Source organism: Cetorhinus maximus, chromosome 27 (genome assembly GCF_964194155.1).
Source record: "Cetorhinus maximus chromosome 27, sCetMax3.hap1.1, whole genome shotgun sequence".
Lineage (NCBI taxonomy): Eukaryota > Metazoa > Chordata > Chondrichthyes > Lamniformes > Cetorhinidae > Cetorhinus > Cetorhinus maximus.
The window spans coordinates 10,063,785-10,090,508 of record NC_135905.1 but is presented as its reverse complement, the minus strand read 5'-3'; the positions used below and the strand labels follow the sequence as shown (position 1 = coordinate 10,090,508).

Here is a 26,724-nt window from a genome sequence, read left to right as displayed (position 1 = left end):
AACTTGGAATGGGAGGGGGGAGGAGGAGGATCCTGTTGTCATGGTCCACATAGTAACCAACGGGATAGGTAGAACTAGGAATGACGTTGTACTGAGAGAGTTTAAGGAGTTAGGGTCCAAATTAAAATACAGAACCTCAAAAGTAAAACTCTCTAGATTGTTACCTGAGTCACAGGCCAAGTGGCAGAGGGTCAAGCAGATTAGAGACATAAATGCGTTGGTCAAGGAGCGATGTGTGACGAAGAGGTTTTGGCTCATGAAGCAATGGCACCACCACTGGGGAAAGAGGGAGCTGTCCTGTTGAGGTGGGCTGCACTTAAACTGGCTGGGATTAGTATCTTGGCAAATTGTACAACTAGGGATGTGGATAGGGCTTTAAACTAAAGCAGGTAGGGGAGGGGGTCAAGGGAAGGGAGATTTAACCCCAGGTCCTTGTCTGGCGATGGAGACAGGAATGTGGTTGAGAAGAAAGAAAAACTTAGATCTTTTGGCAACATTTTCAAATTGCAGTCCCTCCCCAACTCCGTGCTACTTTTTGTGTGGCATTTCCACTGGTCAGGAATGCCTTGGTGCCTTGAATGACCCAGGATGTACCTCTTCCGAGGTCAGGTTTGCCGTTGTCAGCCCTGAAGCAAATTTAAATTTCAACCCCTCCCTTGCTATTTTCCGTGTACTGGTGCGTGTTTTGGAAGCCCGATAGGAAACCTGCCTCGGTGAGTTTGAAACCACTGGGGGAAGCCTGCTGATGAGTTGAGAACATTCTGGCAGGTAGGTGTTGAATGGTTTGACATCTTCAAACGGCACTATTAGATTCTGTATTGTGATGTAGATGTGTTTTAACTGCAATGATTCATCATAGGGCTCTGTCCGTTACATTGACTAGCATTGTTTAAGTATTGAGGTACATTAGAGTACTTTTCTCATTGGAGAAAAAGCCATTGTCCATTCAAAACTGTAGAAAAATATGCTAGGAAACCTATCATGTTTTGGATTGTGATTTAAACATCGGGTCTTTAAATTTGAAAAAAAAATGTCCTGCTGTTGAAAGTTTAAAAAGACCTAGCCACCACTTCATTAATTGACAGGTAATCTATTTTGAAATGGAAATGAAGTACCATCTGGTCTTTCAGTTGCATTGCCTGTGAGCAGCAATGGTTTGTTTTGATTGCTCTGGATATTATGAATCCTTGGCTGAGTTTCAAAAACTACAGAACTACTTATCTCAGCAGGGGATTGTGTTCACCTTTTGATTGACAGTTTTAAGAGGTTACTAAAGGAGTATATGTCTTTTGATGCGGCAAATGAATAAGTGTTTGTTTGTGTTTGCAACAGACTGACCACTTGAGGGGACTTAACATTTTTTGAATGGCTTTTATGAATTAAGAGTTTTTTTTCAGCGTGAAGTGTATTTGAAAGGCAGCTTTATTAGATTGTTAGAAGTTTATTTTTTAAATGTCCATTTCAAAGACATCCTGAGGTCTGCCCATCGTGATTACTGGATTAGTGGCTGTGGAGGATTGATGAGAGACATGGAGGGGGCATGGGTGGCATGGAGGATGTGAGGGGGCATGGACGGGAAATGGGGGGTGGGAGTGGCTGAGGTTTAGGGAGAAAAAGGAAAATGCTGGGAACTGGGCTGCTGTCCCCAAGAACCGTGGGCCTCCTAACCATCCCACATGTGCACCCACACTCCTCCTGCGCTGCATCGCAGCTTAAAAAACCCGACCCCTCCCTGTGCGCGCGTCTCAGAGACTAAAATACGGTGACAGTGGGATTCAGAGGCAGGCTTGGGTTTTGGAAGACACGAACAGGCCCGACCCATGTTTCCCCAGCTCAAAACAAAAGCCCAGGCCTTAAAAACCTGAAGGGGAAAGTTGCGAAAATAAAGCAGTGTAGTTATTTGAGTGGATCAAGAAGGGACAGAGAGTTTTGTTAAGTTCCAATAGTTGTTTAGAAATGAAGACCCAAACCAATACAGACTCCTTCAGACAGAGTTTTAATGCTCATCATAAAACTCTCTACAGACAGCACTAGTCTCAGCTGTTATCCCTTTTATACAACAAATTCGGTACTTAATTAAACAACTTAATAGTTAGCAATTGAACTTTTTTAACTCTGTTGAAGGGTCATGTGGACTCGAAACGTCGACTCTTTTCTTCTGCACCGATGCTGCCAGACCTGCTGAGTTTTTCCAGGTAATTCTGTTTTTGTTTTGTTCTTTAACTGTTTCCTTCCCTAATAGATTCCCCTCTTCTTAAAAAGAGAGTAACCACTAAGTTTATATAAATCATACAAAAAAAAATTAATGGTTATAACAAACATCAGTATATTTTTCATTTCATTCCCCTCCTTAAAAAACAGAACACATGTCTAGATATGTCCACACAAAAGAAGTATTTTTTCTTGAAAGAAAAAGACGTCTCTCTTTGAAGATCTCTAATAACTTCTTGGAGCTCGCTCTTCTTTTGGTGAAGCAGTCAGATAATTGGTAGCTGCTATCAGTCCATTTGATCTTGGCAATCTCCTTATTCTCGAGCATCCGTTTTAAGCTTGCAATGTCAATTCGCAATCTCATCTCTTTGATGCACTTTGTAACGTGAACATTTTCCCCAATGTGACTTATTATCAATGATAGGTACCATTCCTGAATGCCCTTTTCCACTTAAAACTTTTCTGCCAATATCTTTGATATTATGAATATCTACTGCCTCAACAAGGGCGAGAGTCTCCGCTACCAATGTACTTTTCACAACTCTTTGTATCTTTTTAAGATTCCCAGGCCAAAGGGCAGCATTTGCCTTTTTCCCCCATGAGAAATATTATAAATCTTCCCGCACTCGAAAATCCATCACATAGATTTGCTTAGGACGCATCACTGAACACAGTTTCATTTTTCTAACATCACCCAAAGATGGGAAGTTCAAAATGCACTGCTCCATTTTTAATTTTGTTAATGCTTTGTTTGCCCGAATGATTTCTTCAACCTTCATCATTCGTTTTAGTGCCCAATTCCAAAATGTCAAAACTGACGTCTGGCCTTGTTTGTTTGCCCAGCCAATTGAGTTGCCCAGTTAGACTCCTGAGTTCCTCTTTTCATGTTTCAGAAGCCACTGTATCTTTCTGGGAGGCCCTACCATGACTAACTGCAATATGATTGATATTCTCTAAGTAGGATTGCTGATGTAAAAGCGCATGTGATCCGCTCTGCCTGATTTCCAATCCACTGTACTTAAACACACCAGATGCCTGACTTCCAATTTTAAACTCCATTCTGAGCCCACTAATGACAACTGTTTCAAATTCACTACTACCACCCCACAAAAAAAATCATCTACATGCATCATAAAGATGCCTGCAAGTTTCCCTCCATGGTGCCAATAAAACATTGTCGGGTCTGCTTCCAACTGAAGAGAGCCCAACTTTAACAAAACTGGCCTCACTGAGAAATACCAAACTCTGGAGGCATCATTTAAACTGTATACACATTTATTTAGCTTCCAGAAAGTTCCTTCTACGTTTGGCACCTCTTTTAGTGGACGGAGAAAAACTTGAAGTTGGTGTCCCTGCAAAAAAGCAGCTTTAATAACAGTGGACTTAACATTCCCAAGCATTTTTGGCTAATAGAGCTAAAAAGATCTTCAGCATAACTCTCCTTGCCATAGGTGAATCTACTCTTATATCCCGATCACCCAATTTTTCTTCAAACCCTGGTGCCACTAGCCTGGCTTTAGCTTTATAAGTCCCATCAGGAAGCACCTTTTCCGTGCATATCCATGTATGAGATAGAGCTGGTTGTCCCCTATCTGGCACCTCTGTGTATACCCCAAATTCTTTCCAACTATGTAGTTCTTGCTGTTTGGCATCCTTTATTAATTTATTGTCTAATTTGTTTGAGGCTACTAAGACTTCTCGATCGCATGGGCTTCTGCCCCTTGTAGCGTTACCAATCTGTGCCATATTCCTTGACCTTGTTAAGCTATGCCCCCTATCCTGCCTTCTATCATGCTCCAGACTGTTACTGTTTGACCTCCCTCTCCCATTTATAGATGTTCTTTCAACAGTTCACGATCTCTCCCTAGAGACATGTTCACTCCCAGACCCAATGTCTGAACTGATACTGCATTTCCACACCTTCCATTTTTGTACTTCGTGATCCATAGGCCTAACTTTCTGTCCTTTATCTCGTACATTTAACCAATTTTTATATTTTCCAGTGGCCTTCCCTGCTCTAGCTACAGTTGTCGCATCCCGCCATTGACTGGCCCCTTCTGGCAAGTATGTAACTTTAGTGCCAGCTTTTGGCAGTTGTCCTCTGGGACAAATTGCCTAATCTTTTTCATCTGAATTATTGTCTCCATCTTCAGATACCCTGTCAGTTTCAGCTACCTGGTCCTCACAATCATACAACATACGGGTATGAGAAGTACATGGTTCCTCGTCCCTTCCTACACTTTCCTAACCCGCAAATTTGCAGTCCGCGCCAACTAACCTTGGTGAGTGTACCTGAATAGTCTGGTTCCCATGTTGTAAAATGACTGTTTTACCATCTTTACCTATAATCTTTCCCGGGCCTTCCCTTCTCTCTTACAGGACATCATGTCTCCCTGATTGAAAATAGTTTCCGATGGACATAAATCGCGTCTTAGAGCTCACCGAATTCTTTCTGAAACTTCGGCTTTAAGGAACGCTCCTCTACTCACATGTAGTGCGTTTAAATGCTCTGAAAAGATAGAACTGATCGTAGTTCCCTCCCAAGCTGGGGGACGATCACTCAGGACTGAAGGAATTTTTGGATTTCTACCAAAAACCAACTGATATGAACTATAGCCCCCAAACATCTGCAGTGAAATCTTGGCATGGACAGCCAATGCTAGAGCTGATGTTAATTTAAAGGGGCTTTCAGCTGTGGTGTTCATAACTATTATAGTCATGTTTTTGCACATATCCCAGAACACGTCGTTAGCAAACTCCCCCCCCCCTCTGTTATCAGTGAAGAATCTCGCTGGTGGTCCCAATCCAGTCCCTATTCACTCCTCCATTACCTGATCCACAATTATTTTCTTTACTGTATATGATTGTCGCCTGGCTAAACCTTGTCGCCAAATCTACGAAATGTAAAATAAAAATGTCCTTTTCTTGATCCCACACGTTTAAATCCATCACCACAACTTCATTGAAATCCCTTGCTAAAGGTACACTCACTATCGACTGTGACGGTGTCCTCCTGTATTTCTTACTTACATCACATCTATCGCTTATCTCCTCTATAAGTTTAGCGTCCTCTACATTCCTGATTCTTGCAACCCTTAGCAAAACTTTTAATCTTTGCGAAAAAGGGTGGGCAAACTTCTGATACAATTTTAAACACAACTTGCTTTTTGCCTTCCAAATTCCTATCCCCTGACGCTAGTAATACTTCTTTAATCTCCTTAGTTGAAAAGTTAGGTTTCATTAAAGGAATCCACAGGTTTTCCAAATACAATGGCCTTGTCATTTTCCATGTCCGGCTTCATTTGTACTTTCTTCATCGGTGGACTGCCCAATAGTAATGGTATTTCACTAGACACTAAGTCCGTGCTGATGAAATGATTGACTCCAGCTATCTTACAGGGAATCACTACCCTTTTTAAAGATTTTAGGGTATTATCAGCTCCAAATCTAAAACCGGCGGAACTCAAATTCTTTAACCTTATTCCGGTCCTTGTCATTTAAGGAGTCCAGATACCATTTTAACCAGTCTTTTCCACAGACTGTAGATGTGCATCCGCTATCTAGCGCCGCACAGTTGAAGGACTCTGCCACCAAGACATTCATCACTGGGCTGAAACTTCTTGTAGCTAATACAATGCCCTCTCTTCGATCAATATCTCCACCTTCTTCTTCTGAATCTTCTGTCTCATGTTTAATTTTGAACATCTTATTACATCATTTAGGACAGTTCATTGCATAATGGTATTTTGAATCGCATCTTAAACACCAATTGACCACAACCTGGGCATTTCTGGGGTTCGTTCTTTTGTCGTAAGTCCCTAATTCTTTCCTCCTGCCATAATTGTCCAAGGTGTTTCTGTCCCCATTATTTCCAGTTACAAATCTCCTTTCGTACTGACGCCTGCGTCCTGTTTCTAAACGATCTCGCCATCCTGTTAACATTGTATCCTCCATTTTCTGTCTTACTGCCGAATGGCCCATTTGCACCATGAACGCTACCGGGAGGGAATGTTTTCCGGGGAATTTTTTTTTAAGAGCTTCTAATGTCTGTTCTAGCAGTGTGTGTCTTTCTGTAAACTTAACTCCCGTTAGAACTAGAATCCTGTCCATATTTGATACCTTGGCACAGTCTAGTAACTTGAACACCAGCACCAATTGGGGGATTTCTAGGCAGAACTTTTGCAATCTTGCATATAGCCGACTGAATTCCATTATGGAATCTTCTATGGAACTTTCTTCCAAATTTCTAACTTGTCCAAATGGTCCGATTCTGACAAATTTAGAAATCTTTTTGACAGATCTTATCCGTAAAATCTAATTAAGTTTCCGAAACTTCACCTGTGTCCAAATGCTCAGGCTCCAACTCCAAAAATACTTGACATCTTATTTTGCTTTCGTACGGTAGCGCAAGTGCAAAGGCCATTCCCTGTTTTTTCCTTTGGCAAAGACGTAACCCGTGTCCACATGGTTACATTTTTCCTTTGATCATATGGTTGAAGCTCAGAAAACATCGGTGGGTAATTATACCCCGACACTCTACATTTTGATTCAGCCTTTTTTTCTTGAGTGACTCAAAACCACTCTGCTCATAAGGTTAACTCCAAATACAGTCTGTTGTCCAAAGAAAGCTTAGTTTCCAATCTTCTAACTTACAAGCAGGAACCATTCTCTGCTCCCACTGTTAAGTTCCGATAGTTGTTTAGAAATGAAGACCAAAATCAAGATAAACTCCTTCAGACTGAGCTTTATTGTTTATCATAAAACTCTCCACAGACCCCACTAGTCTCAGCTGTTATCCCTTTTACACAGCCGAATGGGTACTTAGTTAAACAACCTAGTAATTAGCAATTGAACTGCTTTAACTGTTTCCTTCCCTAACAAGTTTAACGGTAATAGTACATTTGAGATTAAAGGTCGATGTAAATAATAGTAAAAAAAAATTCAATTCAAAGCTCCTTATCTGAATGTGTGAAGCGTTCGTAATAAAATGGATGAACTAGTGGCTCAAGTAGAGATAAGTGGCTTACTGTATAAACTGGTGTAAAAGCCAAATTTTTCAGGCCCATTTTTAGGCAAAAAGTTAAGGGTAATGTTTACATGGGTAATGTTTTTAAGGGGCTTACTTTCAACTACCAATGCTCGTAGCTCACACAGCCATCTGGTTACTTCACACAGTTACCTCTTAGGCTGATGTACACTGACTCTGCAGTTAGCCCCAATCCTACCACCATCACTTTAACGTGAAATTAAACTAAAACTCCCTGGTATCTCAGTGGGCAAATTGCACTCTGTGATCTAACACCGATGCAGGTAGATCAGAAAACCCCTGCATCGGACCCTGGTCTCTACCGCGTTCCTCTGAACGCAGAATGGGGTAGCGAGCTGAGTCAGTGCGGGGTGTCCTTGGAACGTCTGAGGTTATCTTTTGCATGAAGTATATGATTCTTTGGCCAAAAGTCAGAGGTCGACTTTTGCACACGATCGCTTATTACTTGAGTATATACATTAGACCTAATTGGCATTACAGAGGCATGGTTACAAGGTGACCAAGGTTGGGAAATACATATTCCAAGATTCTGAAAAGATAGGCAGAATAGAAAAAGAGGAAGAGTAGCCCTGATAGTCAAGGATGACATAAGAATGTTAATAAGAAAGGGTCTTGGCTCAAGAGATCATGAAGTAGTATCAACATGGAGGGAAATTAGAAATAACAAGTGTCAGAAATCACTGGTGTAAGTAGTGTGCAGGCTGGACCGAGCATTAAGCAATAGATAGTTGGAGCTTGTAGCAAAGGCAATGTAACAATCATGGGGAACTTTAATCTTCATATAGGCTGGACAAATCAAATTAGCAAAGGCAATCTGGAATATGAGTTTATAGAATGCTTTAAGACAGTTTCCTGGAACTATATGTTGTAGAACCAACTAGAGGCTTTAGGTTTAGTATTGTGTAATGAGGCAGGGTTGATTAGTAACCTCATAGTAAAAAATCCTCTGGGGAGAAGTGATCATAATACAGTTGAATTCCAAATTAAGTTTGAGAATGATGTACTCCAATCCAAAACAATTACCTTAAACTTAAATAAAGCTAACTACATAAGCATGGTGATTTAGGGAGTGGGTGTTGGGTGGGGGAGGGGGAGGGGGAGGGAGGGAGGGTGAGGGAGAGCTGGCTAAGGTTGATTTGCTAAATAGGCTAAAAGTTATGATGGTAAATGAACAGTGGGAAACATTTCAAGAATCGATTAAAAATGTTCGACAAGGATACCTTCCATTGAAGAACAAAAATTCGGTGAGAAAGATCCATCGGTGGCTTACTAGGAATCTAGGGATAGTATTATATTGAAAGAAGAGACTTGTAATGTTGGAAAAATACTAGCAAGCCTGAGAATTGAGGCAGTTTTAGAAACCAGCAAAGGGCTACCAAAAATTTGATAAATATGGAAAAATAGAATATGAGAGTAAACTATCTACAGCGTTTACAAACATATAAAAAAGGAGAGCAGCTAAAGTGAACACTGGTCCCTAAGAAACAGAGACAGAGAAAATTAGCAAAGAAGAAAAGGCAGAGATGTTGAACAGATGTTTTGTGTCTATATTCACAGTAGAATACACAAACTTCATAATAGAAATAGAGGATAACCAAGGGGCGAATCAAGAGTGAGAAACTTATGGTAATTAATATCAGCAGAGAAAAAATATTGGGGAAACCTCAGGGACTAAAATCTGACAAATCCCCAGGACCTGAGGTCCCTTGTTCTAGGGCAGTAAAAGACATAGCTGCAGAAAGAGTGGATGCAATGGTCCCTGTTGGACTGTTGTTTGATGAGGTGCCACATGAACAGTCAAGACACAGGATAAGGGCTCATGAAGGCAGGGCTATAGCCCAGGGATTATTTACTCCATGTAAAATAGTGGGAGAGATTTCAAGTCAGTAATCCCATCAAGGACATTCGATGGCATGAAATGCAGAGGCAACTTTAAATGTTTTTTTTTTTGCAATTTTCATCTGAACCTTGTGATTAGTTTGTAGCCTTGAAGCTAATAGCTGATACCTGTAAAAGCTTGCACCTGCTCTCCTGTTAATGACTGTCAGTTCTATTACCAAACATTCATTAATTATTGTAACATGACTAGAGCTCAAACAACGGCTTTGATTGCCAAGGAATTCTTTCCCCGGTAGATACTGCAATGATTTATTTACTGGCTTAGTGATGGCAATATATTTATTGTTGTTTTCCTTAATTGTACATTTATGTCCAAGCATTTGAAAGCGTTCATCGTACTTTGAAATGCTGGTTTTCTTTGACCTAGAGCTGGGTATTTGCCAGCGCCTGAAAATCCACAAACTTCTCTCACCGAAAGGATTTTCTGGTCCACCCCACGGTGGGAATTTCCAGTCCTGCAGCGGGCAGGACTGGAGAATCCCAGCCTCTGAACCTGCAACTAGTTTCAGGATATCTGCAGAAAAAGGCCTTTGTAACATTAATGGCCAGGAGTGCGAGTGTGCTTCCTTTCAACCGACTTCTGTATTCTCTCTCCGTCAGTCTCTTGTGAGGGTACCCTGTAGGATAAGGTTTATGGAGTTGGGGGTAATGCATTGGCATGGAAGGAGGACTTGACAACAGACTGGAAGCAGACAGCAGGGATAAACAGGGCATTTTCAAGTTGTCAGGTGGAAGGCTGCTAGGATCAGCCCTGTGGCCTCAGTTGTTGGCAGCCTATATTATTGTGAACAACAAGGGAGTTGAGGGTTCTGGGGGACAGGCAGAAAAGTGGAGTTGAGGCCTGTTTCAGGCCTGCCATGATCTTATTGGAATGGTGGAGTAGGCCCGGTGGACCAAACAACCTACTCCTGCACTTCTTATGTTTAGGACTTAGATGAAGAGATTGAGAGGATCGTGTCCAAGTTTGTTGACGGTGCAGTTTTAGGTGGAAATGTAATTGGCCGCAAAGAGGCTGCAAAAAGGTCAAGCGAGTGGGCAGCAAGGTGGAGTATTATGTGAGGAGACGTGAGGTTATTTGTAACAATAGAAAAGCAGAATTTTTTTTTAAAGGGGCGAAACTTTAAATCTTGTTGCTCGGAATGACTTGCATTCGTACAAGGAACACAGAAGTTAGCAAGCAGGTACAGCAAGCAAACAAGCAGAAAACAAATAGGGTGTTGATCTTTATTGCAAGGGGATTGGAGTGCAAGAGGTAGGAAGTCTTGCTGCAATCGTACAGGGTTTTGATGAGACCACACCTGGAATACACTGTGTGCAGTTTTGGCCTCCATGCCTAGGGAAGGATATACTTGCATTGGAGGCAGCACAGTTAAGGTTCAGTATTTTGGTAAAAGCAGTTCTGAAGAAGAGTCATCTGGACTCGAAACGTCAACTCTGTCTTTCTCTCCACAGATGCCGTCAGACCTGCTGAGTTTTTCCAGCAATTTTTGTTTTTGTTTCAGTATTTTGGTCCCTGGGATAAGAGGGTTGTGCTGCGATGAGGCACTGAATAAATTGGGCCTATAATCACAGGTTAGAAGGGTGATTACCTCTTTGAAACATACAAGATTCTGAATGGGCTTGACAGGATGGACACTGAGAGGTTGTTACCCCTGGCTGGGGAATCTAGAACACGGGGGCACAGTCTCAGGATAAGGGGTAGGACTGAGATGAGAAGAAATTTCTCAGAGGGTTGTGACTCTTTGGAATTGTCTACCCTAGAGGATTATGGATTCTGCATTGTTGTGTATATTTAAGACAGATTTTTGATCTCTCAGAGAATCAAAGGAAATGGGGAATGGGTGGGAAATTGGAGTTGAGTCTGAAGGTCAGTCATGATCATGTTGAGAAGCTTGGGGGTCTGTACGGTTTACTCCTGCTCCTATATTTTATGTTCTTCTCTCCACTCTCCCTTCCTTAATGCTCTTTATTGACCCTCTGTTTTCTCTATCCTGTTTGAATATGTAGCCAGAGATAGACAGCTGCATTGGCAATCTGGGGCATGAAGGGGTTAAAGACAGCACTATCAGTAGATACTGCGTCCAGGGTTTGGTGGAAGGGATGTTGGAGATACTGCTGAGTATTTGGTAGACTATCCAAGTGTGTGTGAAATCAGCCAAATTGTTCACTGAACTGAAGATCCAAGTAGATTAGAAGAGAAAAACTATGTAATCATTTAAGAAATAGAGGGAAACGAGTATTCAGTTTCTTCTGGGTGGGTGAACTTAGCTTTACCGTTCTATAGTGCCTGAAAATAAAGGTAGCATATTGTGATTTAAGACAATTATTATTTGTTTCAGGGGTATCTTTTACATGCTAGTTTGTTACGATCTCTATAGATTCATAGGCTGGAATTTTCCACGTACAACGGCAAGATCTTCCGGTCCCTCCAATGTAAACGGAATTTCAATAAGCTCGGGGTGGGGGGTGGTGAGGAGGACTGGAAAAATCCCAGCTACGGAATTAGCAGCGTAGAAGGTGACCTGCCTATTAGTAACTGTGATGCACTTTTAAGAAAAGCTTCAGAACAAGCAGAACCCGCAAATCCTTACGGCCCTGGACTTACTGATAATAACATTTTTCTTGCAGGGTTCAAGAGAGCTCAGTATTCCTGAGCTACCTGCCACTGATGCTTAAGTGCCTTTCCCTAATTTTGACATTAACTTTCGTTGCCAGCATTTTTATTTTAAGGGTAACTTAGGGCGCAGGCTGCGGGGGTTCAAGCAACTGGGGCTGTTCGCCGAAGTGAAGAGAAGATTAAGGGGAGATTTGATAGCCCTGTTCAAAATCATGAGGGGTGTGGAAAGATTAGAGAGCGAGAAACTGTTCCCGTTGGCAGAAGGATCGAAAACCAGAGGGCACCGATTTAATGTGACTGGCCAAAGAAGTAAAGGTGACATGATGAATACCCTATCTGTGCAGCGAGTGGTTAGGATCTGGAATGGACTGCCTGAGGGTGTGGTGGAGGCAGATTCAGTCGTGGCTTTCGAAAGGGAATTGGGTATTTATCTGAGGGGGAAATTTGCAGAGCTACGAGGAATAGGCGAGGGAGTGGGACTAGTTGAGCTGCCCTTGCAGAGAGGCAGCACAGACACAGTGGGCAGAATGGCCTCTGTGTATGCTGTAAGCATTCTATAATCCTTAGAAGGCGAGTGACCATCACCTTCTCAAGGGCAATTGGGGATGGGCAATAGATGCTGGTCTTGCCAGTGATGACATCATCCCAACGAATAAAAAGATAGTTTCACGGCTGGTGTTCTCGCTATGTTGTTTAAGGCTCGATTTGTGCTTTTGAACGCTTTTGTTGATTGATTTTGTTGCCTTTGAGAGCTTTTGACAGAGCCTGGGATGAGATGTGCCAAGGAAAAACATCCCTTTGGATTTTTAGCACTAACTACAAGTGAGAAATGGTGGAACAGAATCAACTATATACAGGCAGTGGGCCAAATTGTCCTCTTTTTTTTCTTTATTCTTTCATGGGATGTGGATGTCACTGGCAAGGCCAACATTTGTTGCCCATCCTGATATTGTCCTTGAACTGAGTGGCCGTTTCACAGGGCGGTTAAGAGTCAAACACATTGCTGTGGGTCTGGAGTCACGTGTAGACCAGACCGGGTAAAGTCAGCAGATTTCCTTCCCTAAAGGACATTAGTGAACCAGATGGGTTTATGTGACAATCGATGGTCACCATCACTGAGATTAGGTTTTATTAACTGAATTTAAATTCCACCAGCTGCCATGGTGGGATTTGTACCCACGTCCCCAGAGGATTACGCTGGGCCTCTGGATTACCAGTCCTCATAATAAGTGCCTGGATGTGAAGCATCATGTAATACTCCTGGGATTGGGGTAATAATATTAGCGTGGGTTGAGGTTTGGTTAACAAACAGAAAACAGTGAGTGGATCGCTATTTCTCAGATTGGCAGGTTGTAACTACAGTAGAAGAGTGTCATAAGGATTGGTGCTTGGACCTCAAGCTATTTACAATCTGTATCAATGGCTTAGATAAGAGAATTGAATGCAATGCATCCAAGTTTAATGCCGATGCGAAACTAGGCGGGAAAGTAAACTGCGAGCAGGATGCAAAGAGGCTGCAAAGGGCTATAGGTCGGTTAAACGAGTGGGCAAGTAGGTGGCCAATGCAGGGAAATGTAAAATTATCCACGTTGGTCGGGAAAAGTAGAAAACCAGGATTTGTTTAGTAAAAGGTGAGAGATCATTATGTATGGATAGGGGGGGAGGATCTGGATGTCCTAGTACATGAATCATAGGTAGTTAACGTGCTAGCATAGCAAGAAATTAAAAAGGCAAATAGTACGGTAGCCTTTCTGCAAGGAGCTTGAAGTAAGGATGTCTTTCTACAATCAGATAGAGCTTTGGTCAGACCACATGTGGAGCACTGTGTACAGTTTTGGCCTCCTTATCGAAAGATAGGTATACTTGCTTCAGAGAGGACAAAGGTTCACTAGATTAATTCCTAGGATGAAAGGGCTGTCCTGTGAGGAGAGATTGAATAAAACAGGCCTCTATCCACTGAAAAATGAGCAGTGACCTAACTGAAATGCATATATGGTTTGGCATGGTAGATGCCTTTCTAGCCTGACTGGAGAGTTTTGAACTTGGGCGTCTAGTCTCAAAGCTAAAAGGCAGGACTTGAGATGGGGGGAAGATTTCTTCACTCAGAGGATTGTGGAGCTTTGGAGTTTTCTACAATAACTACTTTCAATTATATGGCACCTTGCAAAAACATTGCAGACCTCCCCAAGGTGCTTCACGGGCGCATAATCAAACCAATTTTGATAGAGAGCCACATAAGGAGGTACCAGGATAGATGGTCAAAGAGGCGGGAGTTAATTAGGGTCCTAAAGGATAAAACAGAGGCAGAGAAGCAGACATGGTTTATTCAGAGTCCAGGGCCTTGACGGCTGAAGACACGGTCGCCAGGGGTGGAACAGTGAAAATCTGGGATTGGCAAGAGGCCGGAATTAGATGAACGCAGTTATCTCATAGGGTTTTGGGGCTGGGGAAGATTACAGTGATGGAGAAGGGTGCACCCAAAGGGATAGGAAAACAAGGGTGTGAACTTTGCAAACAAGATGATATAGTTATAATATAAAATCAGAATATTGTTTAAACATAGAATGCATGACTTGGAAATGGAGACTAAGTTACTTCTTTGCACCCTGCGGCAGAATCGTCCGTGCCCGCTGGCATCGGGTGTGCTCGGGGTGAGCGGGCAAACATGGCGAGAAGGCCAAAAATCGGTTTCACGCTGTCTTGAAGCCAGTTTGCGATCGCCCGCTCAGCTCACCGATGGCAGGGCTGCGTTTCCCACCCTTGGACGTTGGGAATCTCATTTTAATACATCTGCATATCATTACAAAGCCCGCCCGCTGGAGTCACTCACCCCCACCGCCTCACACCCACGCTGGATTGTCCCCCCGCCACGTCGGCGCGATTGCACATCGACACGTTTCACAACAGCGTATATAAGGTGTGCAGTTACAGGCTGCACTCTGAGGGGGACTCGGAGGTGAGTGCACAACAACATTGCGGAGCCCTCGCCCGGGTCACCTGTTGGACTTGAAGGCTGAGGCGCGTTGGAGGAGTGGGGGAGCAAGGGCTGCCCTGCGGTTAAAGGTAGAGCACACACACGTGTTGGGGAGGAAAGCAGCCAAGTATTAGGGAAACCTTGTATCAAGCGACCATTCCTCTGCAGCTGGGACAGTTCAGACGCAGCCACATTGATAATGGTTGGAGTCAGAACTATAGCTTCTCTGCCCACTCGAGCAATGCAGAGGCATGAAGGTGCCACCAGGTGCCCCAGAGCTTTTCACCCATCAGACACTGACTGCAAAGTAATGAGCATTTTAGTGGACTGCAGAACAGTTGAACAACTGGGCAATTTTATACAATCTCCTTGCGAAAACTGGCCATGGAGCAGTCACTGGTGGAGACGCTCACAGCCCCTTGCAATGTCATCATCCCGGTTTGAACCAGTCTCCCCCATGGTTCAAGCTAACAGCGCAGCCTTGCAGTGTAGGTTAGGAGAATGCCTGTGCCTGGGCTGAGAGCACAGCCTGCAGTCCAATGGGCAAAGCTGCTGCCAATCGGTCAGTTGGAGAGGGGCAGAGGTGGGTGGGGTTTCGGGCAGCCATGCAGCACACTAAACTCTGGCCATCCAAGTGGTGGCCAGCATTCTCCGGGATGTGTTAAGGGGCCTTCAGACTTAACCAAGGGAGCTTCTTAGTCCACCCGAGCTAACCCACCTGGCTCTTTCTTTCATCCTGCAGGAGGAGTACATCAGGAGCCTGGTGAAATAGCCGTATGCCTCGTGGCGTACAGAGAGCAGAGATGATGGAGAAGAGAGCGACAGAGGCAGAGGGAGGATCAGCACCCTCGGGGAGAAGAGGCAGCTGAGGCTCCCGTACACGCTGCTGAAGAGCCACAGTGAGCCATCGCTGGTCAGCACCTGTCTAGACCTGGGGTCTGTAGACGGCGCCTTTCATTCCTGCAGATGACAGACAACCAGTGTCTCCAAAGACTACACATGTCTAGGGAACTGGTCAGTCACATCTGCCACCTACCGCAAAATTTGGCACCACGGGGACATAGAGGGCATCCACTGCCAGTGGCCGTGAAAGTGACCGAGGTCCTCAGTTTTTACGCCAGTGGCTCCTTTCAGGGCTCCACAGGTGACCTCTGTGGGATATCTCAACCCTCCACCCACAAATGCTTCCATGAGGTCATGGACGCTATCTTCGCGAGGACACACAACTTTATGTATTTTGCTCAGGACCAAGAAAACCAGGACCCAGGAGCCCTGGGATTTGCCCAGATCTCGGGTTTCCCACAGGTGCAGGGTGCCATTGACTGCACTCAGATCTCCGTCCCAACATGGAGTCAACTATGTCAACTGCAAGGGATTCCATTCACTGAATGTGCAGCTGGTGTGCAACCACCACAAACACATCCTGCAGGTCTGCGCACGGGTTTCCAGGGAGTGTGCACGACTTGTACATTCTCAGTCGGTCACAGATCCCTGACATCTTCAAGGGTCCGCAGGAGCTGCAGGGATGGCTCCTCGGGGACATGAGCTACCCACAGAGGCCATGACTGATGACACCCGTGCGGCGGCCTCAGACTGCAGCCGAGTGAAGGTATAACGAGGCTCATGCTGCAACTCACAACTTGGTGGAGCAGACCATCGGGATGCTGAAGATGGGGTTCTGGTGCCTGGACCGGTCTGGTGGAGCCCTGCAATACAGTCCGCAGTGTTTGTAACGCAATCCCATTGCCTGCTGCACCCTTTACAACCTGGCGCTGCAACGGGTAGAGGAGCTGGCTGAGGAGTTGCAGGAGCTGGGGGTCTCCAGTCTGGCTGATGGCAGCGCACATACCCTCTGTGAGAATGCTCCTGTCATGGAGATGCAGTGCAGGCCCGAATAGTCGCTCAATTCTAGGAGGATGATGACGACATGCAGTGAGGACACTCCATAGATCTTCACATAGCTTCTGAGAATGTCTGACTCCTGTCTGGCTGAGGGCAGCTCGCTTGTGCTCTGTGATCAGGGTCATATCATAGAGATGCAGCCATGAAACTTTTGAAGCATCTGATCCTTTGTTTGCCTTCAGCAGCTAAGCCCTTCAGGAGCACAGCATCACTGGTCACAGATGCTGAAGAGATGGGGCCAGCCCCACCTTAAAGGTGCTGAGAGCACACAGAGAGAATGAGGGAACTCTGTGGCGCCTGCCCACTACATCCTGGCAGCAATGACCAGCACCGTCGAGGTGCAGGCATCAGTAATGTGTCCAGGGAGTGTGAGGCTGGACCATCACTGTGGTCTGAAGGCCGCACAGAGCACAGGGAAGAGGCCCTGGACTAAGACACCTGCCTTTATCTTGTGCAGAAAGGTTCCACATCTGAGTGACACGAACACTGTTCATCAGAACAAGAAGCCATAGGCAGGGAGACAGTCTTGGGAGTTTATTTACAATAGTGAACAGTATTTACAATTGATCTACACCCATGCTCAGACTGTGCAACTACATCTTCTTAACTTCCCTAACCCTGCCGCTATGTCTTGGTGCTCCCTGGACACCCACAGTGGAGGTGGAGGCAGCCTGCTGACTGTGACACCCTGTCTGTGATGACCTTGGCAGGCGTCCTCTGGAGGGCCGAGACTTGGAGGGCCCCGGCCTGCTTTCGGGATCCTGCTGTGTGGCAGCGACACCCTCCTCGGCCTGTGAAGCTGGAGCTGCTGAGGTCACAGGAAGAGGGGATTCGGGTGGGCCGGTCACTCTCAGAGTCACCTGGATGGATGGCCCTGGGGTGTGCACTTGCTGATCCTCCTCCCTATGGGTGCCTGAGGGCCCCTGGTTGACTCCTTGAGGGGAAGGGGTGGCTGGAGTGAGATCGAGCTGCCCCACACCCTTCTCGTGTACACACCATTGGAGGCCAACTATGGCGTCAGCGATGGAGTTCAGCCCGCGCAGCAGTGCAGGAGCGATGTCCTGGACCAAGGTCTCCATGGCGGCCGCCATCCTGCCAGTGTTGACCTCAGTGCGTTGCAATACCGGAGCTATCACCTCAGCCTGAACACGGACAGACTCCTCCATCGTGCCTTGTAATCTGAGGAGTGCAGCGGACATCCCTTCCTGATGTTCCTGAGCTTGTCTTTACAGCTCCAGCAACTGTGACATGACCGAGTCCAGAGGCTCCTCATCTGATTCTGACTCAACAAATTTCTGGCCTCCAGCAGTCCTCTGAGTGCCAGAAACCTGGGAAGTCCCTGCCTTCAGCTGCTGTGGCTCAGACAGTGCAATGTACTCACCAGATTGTGATCCCGAGGCTACTCTAAAGCTAGGTCCCACCGAGGTGTGTGTCTCTGCGCTGGTGGAGGGTGTGGGTGAGCGCTGTGATGGGACTTCAGGGAGGGTGCCTCCAGATTCCTCTTCAGAGGTTTCTTCAGAGTTTGATTGGAGGCCCTGGGTCATGGACTCTCTTGGCAGTTTTCCAGATGTGCCTGTGAAAGCAAGAGGAGATAATTAGTGCATGGCAGTGGCCTGTGAAACAGGACACATCACTCACAGCCTGGTTGTCTGATGGATGTTGCACTGCTGGATCCTCACTTGGTTGAGCAGCGCCGACCTCACTGTCAGCACAGGAATGGTCCAGATCTTCACCGGCCAGCTGGATGGCTCTGTTTTCAAAGCCTGTGAGGACCTTGATTTCAGGCAATCCTCCACTGGTCTGCAACCTCTCCCTGTTGTTGTGTGCCAGCTTGTCCTGCGTGGATAGAGATGGGGAGAGTGTAAGCAGGATGCCTGCCAGGCCAGATGATAAGTGTGCCTGAGATGTGTGGGTGGTGAGTGGTCCCATGGATGGGATGAGGACAATGACGGTGAGTGTGTGAGTGAATGGTGATGTCCCTTGAACCAGCAGTGAGTGAGATCCCTGTGGACATGTGATGTGTTTGTGAGTGTGTGAGTTGAGAGTGATGAGAAGAGTGACTTACCCTATAGGAATGGAGGAGATCATTCACCCTCTTGTGGCACTGGGTGGTTGTTCTCTTTTGCAGGGCGTTGGCACTGACCATCACTACCACCGCCTCCCAAGCCAGATTAGTGAGGTTGCTGCCCATCCTGCGACCAGAGCAGGGGGTACAGGACATCACATCGAGCACCCACTGCATCCAAAAGGTGTTCAAGGGACACATCATTGTACCTGGGGGGGGCTGCAGTCTCTTTGCCTTTCGGGGCCATGTCTGCAGTCATGAGCTGGAAGCGCTGAGAGGTGTACGCATGGCTGGAATTTAAATATGGCGCCTGGTGTGATGTAGCGGCAAGGTTATGGCGTGGCGGGCGAATGGGAGCCCACCTGCCATGGAAACAGCGTGTTTCCCTGGAACGCATAATTAACGTGGCGGGTTTGGGACGATACAGGGTGAGAAGCTGCCATTGCGGCTGACGTGTAAAGTGTCGTTTTACCTGCCCGCTACCGCACTTAGTGCAAATCTGGGGTGATACTGCCCATGGTCGAATTAATTCCCAACCTTTAACCTTTCACCTGTACACTGCAGACCTTGACTTCCTCTGTGCAGTGCCACAGGAGATCTATAACGGTGTGTGAGTGAGCGAGTCCGTGAGTGATGGGGGTGTGCGTGTGCGCCTATATATAATGTCCAGTGTCGCTGAGTAAAATTCAGGTAGACAGTACGATGTGGATTTCTGGGTCTGTCTTACTGGCAAATGAAATGCAGAAACTCTCCCTTAAAATATTTTCTTGGAAACACATTTAAGCAAAGATTGAAGCAAAAATAAAAGCAAAATACTGCGGGTGCTGGAAATCGGAAACAAAAACCAAAATTGCTGGAAAAACCGAGCGGGTCTGTCAGCATCTGTGGAGAGGTAGACAGTTAACATCTCGAGCCCGTATGACTCTTCATCAGAACATTTTAGCAAAGGTTTATTTGCAAATATAGCCAAATGTAAAATGCAGCAAAGCACAGCAGATTACAAAGGCAAAAACAAACAAGGGAAGGCATTGCCAAATGGTTCTTCATGATGTTTTAAAGAAAGGAGGGCTTGCAATTATATAGCGGTTTTCATAACCTCAGGAATTCTAAAGTGCTTAACCTTTTGCTTTCTAACCAGTGCTGTATTGTACGAAGTCTGGCAGCTAATTTGCAAGTTCTCACCAGCGCAAGGTGATAATGACTAGATAATCAGTTCTTGTGTTGCTGAATAAGGGATAAGTATTGACCAGGGCATCAGAGAGATCTCCCCTACTTTTCTTTGAGTAGTGCCATGGCATCTTTTACATTCTCCTGAGATGGCAAATTGAGCCTGGGTTTTAGCTTCATGTCAGAAAGCGGGCACCTCCGACAGTGCAACACTGGAGAGTCAGCCTGGATTATGTGCTCAAATCTCTGGCTGTGGAACTTGAACCTAAACTTCTGACTCGGGCATGAGTACCCCAGAATGAGCCACAGTTGATGCCAATCTAACCGCACCAAGTCCTACCACGCTGTGCCAAATCTGACCACTGTACTTTGGATGACGACATAACGAACGGTCCTGAGAAACTCCAGTGTGCTGAAAAGGGAGAAAATGTTCACATGGTGCTTGTATAATGAGATATCAGCATCATTGAAAAGCTAATGCAGGGAATATCTCTAAGATTTGGCATGTGGGAGTGTTACCTCAGAGCCTTGTTTAAAGTCTTCTTTGCACGTATATTCAGTTCAAAGTTCTGGGATGCATTTCAATTCCAATTTTGTTTTGGCTTTATGTTGTGTGTTTGCATTGGGTTGTAACTAAAGTCTAGCATCTTGTTCAATATTTTGGAGAGAGCTTCTTTATCCTTCCCAGGCAAGGCTGGAGCCTTGGCTGCATTATTAATATCAGGGGGTAGTATTTCCCTTTACTTTGAAGCTATTTATTAAAGATTAAAAATTAAGGGCAAGGGCAGTAGGTGCACCATCGCGTCCAGGTCACGCACCATCCCTACTTGGACATATATCGCCATTTTCCATCGGTGCAAAGTCCTGGAACTCCTTCCCTAACAGCACTGTGGGGGGTACCATCACCACATGGACTGTAGAGGTTCAGGGAGAAGGCCCAACACCATTTTCATAGAATCATGGAAAGTTTATGGCGCAGAAAGAGGCCACTTGGCCCATCGTGTCTGTGCCAGCCGGAAATCGAGCCACCCCCATGCTAACCCCACTTTCCAGCATTTGGTCCATGGCCCTGCAGATTACCGCACTCCAGGTGCACATCCAGACACCTTTTAAATGAGTTGAGGGTTTCTGCCTCTACCACCCTTTCAGGTTATGAGCTCCAGACCCCTACAACCTTCTGGGTAAAACATTTTTCCTCATCTTCCCTCTAATCCTTCTACCAATCACTTTAATTCTGTGCCCCCTGGTCACTGACCTCTCTGCTAAAGTAAACAGGCCCTTCCCACCCACTCTATCCAGGCCCCTCACAATTTTGTACATCTCAATTAAATCTCCCCTCAGCCTCCTCTGTTCCAAGGAGAACAACCCCAGCCCATCCAACCTTTCCTCATCGCTGCAATTCTCCAGACCGGGCAACATCCTCGTTAACCCCCTCTCTAATGCAATGACATCCTTTCTGTAATGACGTGACCAGAACTGCACACGGTACTCAAGTTGTGGCCTAACTAATGTTTTATATAGTATAACCTCCCTGCTCTTACGTGCTATGCCTCAATTAATAGAGGAAAAGATTCCATATGCCTTCTTCATCACCTTATCGACCTGTCCTGCTACCTTCAGGGATCTGTGGACATTCACTCCAAGGTCTTTCACTTCCTCTACACCTCTCAGCATCCTCCCACTTACTTCATCTCGTTTGACCTTCCCAAATGCATCACCTCACGCTTCTCTGGGTTGAATTCCATTTGCCCCTTTTCTGCCCGTCTGACCAGTCCAAATAAAAGTCTTAAGGGCAACTAGGGACAGGTAATAAACACCAGTGCTACCAATGAGGCCCACTCTTGGAAATTTAATTTTTTTTAAAGTTGTATTTATTTAGGGTCTTATCACATCAAAGTGTGTGAAACAATTTCATCCAATCACAGTTGCAACAATCCCACTGGTAATAGCGCTATCAGAAGTTGCTGGGTATGCATGTGCAGTTTTGATTTAGTTACGTGGTGGTTTATAAAGACACTGGCTGGAATTTTCTGGTCCCACAGGAAATTCCCCCCAAAGCCAACTGGTTGGTGGGCAGGACCGGAAAATCCCGGCCACAGATATAGAGGGAAGAGGTTCTAAGTGGTCTGGCAGGCTTAAAGGTAGATCAATCTCCAGGCCCGGATGAAATGGATCCCAGACTGTTGAGTGAGGCAAGGGAGGAGATAGCAGGGGTGCTGGCAATAATTTTCAATACTTCCCTGGCCACAGGAGAGGTGCCAGAGGACTGGAGGACAGCCAATGTGGTACCGTTATTCAAGAAGGGAGGAAGGGATAAACCAGGGAACTACAGGCCAGTCAGTTTAACCTCAGTGGTGGGGAAACTATTGGAAGCAATTCTGAGGGATAGAATTAATCTACACTTGGAGAGACAGGGATTAATCAAAGACAATCAGCATGGTTTTGTTAAGGGGAGATCATGTCTGACCAAGTTGATTGAATTTTTCAAAGAGGTGACCAGGGCAATGCATTTGATGTAGTCTATTTGGGCTTCAGCAAGGCTTTTGATAAGGTCCCGCATGGGAGACTGATAATGAAGGTAAGAGCCCATGGGACCCAAGGCAATTTGGCAAATTGAATGCAGAATTGGCTGAGTGGCAGGAAGCAGAGGGTGATGGTCGAGGGGTGTTTTTGTGACTGGATGCCTGTGTCCAGTGGGGTTCCACAGGGATCGGTGTTGGGTCCCTTGCTGTTTGTGGTATATATAAACGATTTAGACTTGAATGTAGGAGGGTTGATCAGTAAGTTCGCAATTGACATGAAAATTGGTGGGGTAGTAAATAGTGAGGAGGATAGCCTTAGATTACAGGAGGATATTGACGAGCTGGTCAGATGGGCTGATCAGTGGCAAATGGAATTTAATCCAGATAAGTGTGAGGTGATACACTTGGGCAGGACAAACTAGGCACAGGAATACAAGTTGAATGGGAGGACCTAGGGAAGTACCGAGGATCAGAGGGACCTTGGTGTGCATGTCCACCAGTCCCTTAAGGTAGCGGGACAGGTAGATAAGGTGGTTAAGAAGGCATATGGGATACTTGCCTTTATTAGCCAATAAAATAGAAAAATGAGGGCAAAATGAATGACTTTAAAATGACTAAATGCCTAGCCTAATTAAGGCCTTTAAATATATGTCATCTGCAGACTATATCAAGTGTATAATGCCATTAGGAAATTGACTAGTATGGTCATTAAACTAATGACCATGAAAAAGAAAAGAAAGACGTGCATTTTTATAGCGCCTTTGATGACCAAAGGACATCCCAAAGCACTCTACAGCCAATGTACTTTAGAAGTGCTTGCGCTGCTGTACCGTACTGTAGGAAGCAGGGCAGCCAATTTGTACACAGCAAGTTCCCATAAACAGCAATGTCCAGATAATCTGGGTTTTTTTGTGATGTTGATTGAGGGATAAGTATTGGCTAAAATGTTGGGGATGACCAGGTCACAATTTCCCCGCACCATTCTTTTTGTCCAGACCACGAGGGGACTGTCACTTATTGGAATTATTCTACATGCTTGTTTTCCATTGGTGGATTTTCTAAGTCTGTCGCTACATTGAGCTGTTAACTAGTGACAGTCAAAACTTACAATGAAAGGTTACTCTGTTTCTCTTTAAGGCAAGTGACTATTTGAAAAGCCTCAATAAAAACACTGACCTGCAGGATCTTTCTGAAGTATCCACCACAAAGGCTTTCCTGGCTTTTGTTCAGTTACTGAGGGAAGCAAAGAAGATTGACATCTTGAACATGCTGAAGAAGGCAGCTGGCAAAGAGATGTGAGTCAGTACCCCATGTTCCTTTCACAATTATAAATGTACATATGCTTAGGAATCACTTCCCCTTTGGCAGACATGCACTAATCACAAGTTTAACAAAGTACAAAAGTGGAAGTGTTTCTCTTTTCAGTGTTCTGGTGCCATCAAAAAAAGCTCAGGTCATCCAAATCATTGATAGAGATTGTAAATAGCTGGGGCTGATACTGGGGCCGGTACTGATCCTTGCGGTATCCTACCAGTCACAGGCTGCCAACCTGAAAATGATCCATTTATTCCTACTCTCTGTTTTCTGTCCATTAACCAGTTCTCAGTCCCTGTCAGTATATTCCCCTCAATCCCATGTGCTCTAATTTTGTTTACTGACCTCTTGTGCGGGACCTTATCAAAAGCTTTCTGAAAACCTAAATATACTACATCCACCAGTTCCTCCTTATCTATTCTGCTAGTTATATCCTCAAAAAAAAACTCCAACAGGTTTGTTAAACATGATTTTCCTTTCATAAACCCATCTTGACCTTGTCCAATCCCACCTTTAGTTTCTAAGGGTCCAGTTATCTCATCCTTTATAATAAATTCTAGCATTCTCCCTACAACTGATTCGCCCAGACTGTCGTCCACCAAATGCTATGGAGGCGGGTCCATTTCTAGGGTGACTTTAGAAGAAGGGCTCCATCTTGGGTGACAATGATAACCAAATACTACGGTAAGGCCAACAGCAGCTGGAGCCAACCTGCCTGTCCCTTGGACAAAAAGAAAGTACTGCAGTGGCTGGAAATCTGAAATAAAGACCAATAGTGGCTGGGAATACCCGGCAGGTCAGGCAGCAATCTGTATGGATGGAGAACCAGAGTTCATGGTTCAGGGTGATGACTTTTTGTCAGAACTGGAAGATGCTAACTTTGAAGCACATCGAAAATCAGGGAGACAGGAAAAGAACAAAGCAGGGAGGCCTGTGATCAGGTGATGGGCAGGAGTGGTCGAAGAACAAAAGTGATGCCAAAAGCAGGTGATGATGAGACAACTATTGAGACAAAAGATGGGTCCAGAGGGAGTGACAACATGGATAAGGAAGCTTGGCCGCTAGTGAAAGATACAGCGAGTAAACTGGACTTTATTTCGTATGTTGGTCACATGGCCTATCTTATCTTGAGAAGTACAGACTGCTCCAATCACCTGTTATTTTTGAGTTGGGCGGAGGGCGGAACTGGGATGGTCGACACATGTAGCAGCATCGTAATCGTTAGCCACAAAGATTTTCCTCTCTGTGCTTTTCCTGACAAAGTGGTAGACATGTTCTTTTGGAGGGCGTTGACGATTCCACCAGACAAAGTCTCCTTGCACACACTTACACCTTTACTTGGTCAGGCCTTCGGTCACTTTTGTGGGCTGTTTACGATCAGGCGACACTAATTGATGATAAATCGCAGGCTGTGAGTGGACAGTTTTGCGAAAGGTGAATGCGGAGTGTGGCAAGAAACAGGTGTGAGAATTTTCACCGCCATTCAGTACATTAAATATGCTGGGTTCCCGTTCTTTCGTTAATATATTCCCTTCGGAGATGACTTCCTGCTTGCGATTGAAGCTAAATTGCAGGTTCATTAGAGAATTGCAACTGTTTTGATCACCTGTGACGTGTTCTAGCTCCTTTCTGATAGACTCGGCAACAGCAGCGCAGACCGAACCATCACTGAGCGCACTCTCAGAATACCTGGATTTCGCCAAGGAAGCACAGATTCCTCAGCTGCGAACATTCTTGTATGCCAGCGCCTTCTCTTCACACCCATCCAAAGAGCTTTTACACATATTGCTGGTACGTATGAATCACCCATTACAGGACTTAGTAACCCAGGCACAACCTTACATGGTACTGTGTGCCTGAGCACAAGGAAGCTGACCTTGCCCAACAATATGAGGTCAGTTGATTTAAATAATTGTGACTCAGCAGGCTGCAGGGGTGGGATGTGAGGTGCCAGCAGCCGGTAAAGGGCTGCTTTCCTGCCGGTAAATTGCCAGCAGATTTCCCTGGGTTGGGAACAATATCTGGAGTCCAGGAGGTTTCGTTAACACAATGGCATGTCTGCTTCAGCACCTTGTTCTGCTTACAAAGTATTAGGAAGTACATAGGTTGCAGAGTCAGGCCATTCAGCCCAACAGTTCGATGCCAGTGTTTGCAATCCACACGAACCTCTTCCCACCCCTCTTCGTCTAACCCTATCAGGATATCCTTCCACACCTCATCCCTCATCGACTAACCTAGCTTCCTCTTAAACGCACCTCCATGTTATACGCCTCAACCAATCCTTGTGGTGGCAATTTCCACATTGTAACCACTCTCAGGATAAAGGCATTTTTCCCGAATTTCTTATTGGATTTATTTGGGACTATGTTATATTTATGGCCCCTAGGGCTGGTCTTGTCCACAAGTGGATGCATCTCCTCCAGTTGTAGAGTTATAAATGGAAATATTTTCGATGGCCCTGTGATGACACTGGCACCCTGCACATAAACTATAAGCCAGTGTTCTTTCATTTTGCTCAACCACTTGCAATGTGACATGTTCAAGGGCATTGTTCTCCATGCTTCATAATACAGTAATAGGACACCCCTTATCACATTATTGGCCCCAGTATTTGTTTTAGAATTAGAATACTATGCAATGAATTCCACAGCCAATGAGGTACTTTTGAAGTGCAGTCACTTTTATAATATAGGAAACATGGCAGCCAATTTGTGCACAGCAAGCTCCCACAATCAGCCACTTAAAAACGACCAGATGAGCTGTTTTTATGGGTGTTAGTCCAGGGAATAATATTGGCCAAGACACCAGGGAGAACTCTCCTAATTGTCTTCGAAATAGTGCCGTGGGATTTTTGACGTTCACCAGAGACGGCAGACTTGGTTTAACGTCTGATCCAAAAGTCAGCACCTTCAACAATGCTGCACTCCCGCAGGACTGCACTAAGGTGTCACGCGGATTTTGCGCTCAGATCTCCAGAGTGGGACTTTCTCACTCAGAGTTACCACT

At 45.2% G+C, this 26,724-nt stretch overlaps 1 protein-coding gene across 1 annotated transcript in view; it reads left to right on the top strand.

Moving 5' to 3' along the window:
- LOC144668552 (microsomal triglyceride transfer protein large subunit-like) overlaps positions 1 to 26,724 on the top strand; it is a 96,388-nt gene that overhangs the window by 45,133 nt on the left and 24,531 nt on the right. Inside the window, exons 8-9 of the mRNA XM_078530695.1 lie at positions 23,542 to 23,699; positions 25,341 to 25,509. Of these exons, the coding sequence (XP_078386821.1) occupies positions 23,542 to 23,699; positions 25,341 to 25,509 (327 nt within the window). The remainder of the gene's footprint in view (positions 1 to 23,541; positions 23,700 to 25,340; positions 25,510 to 26,724) is intronic.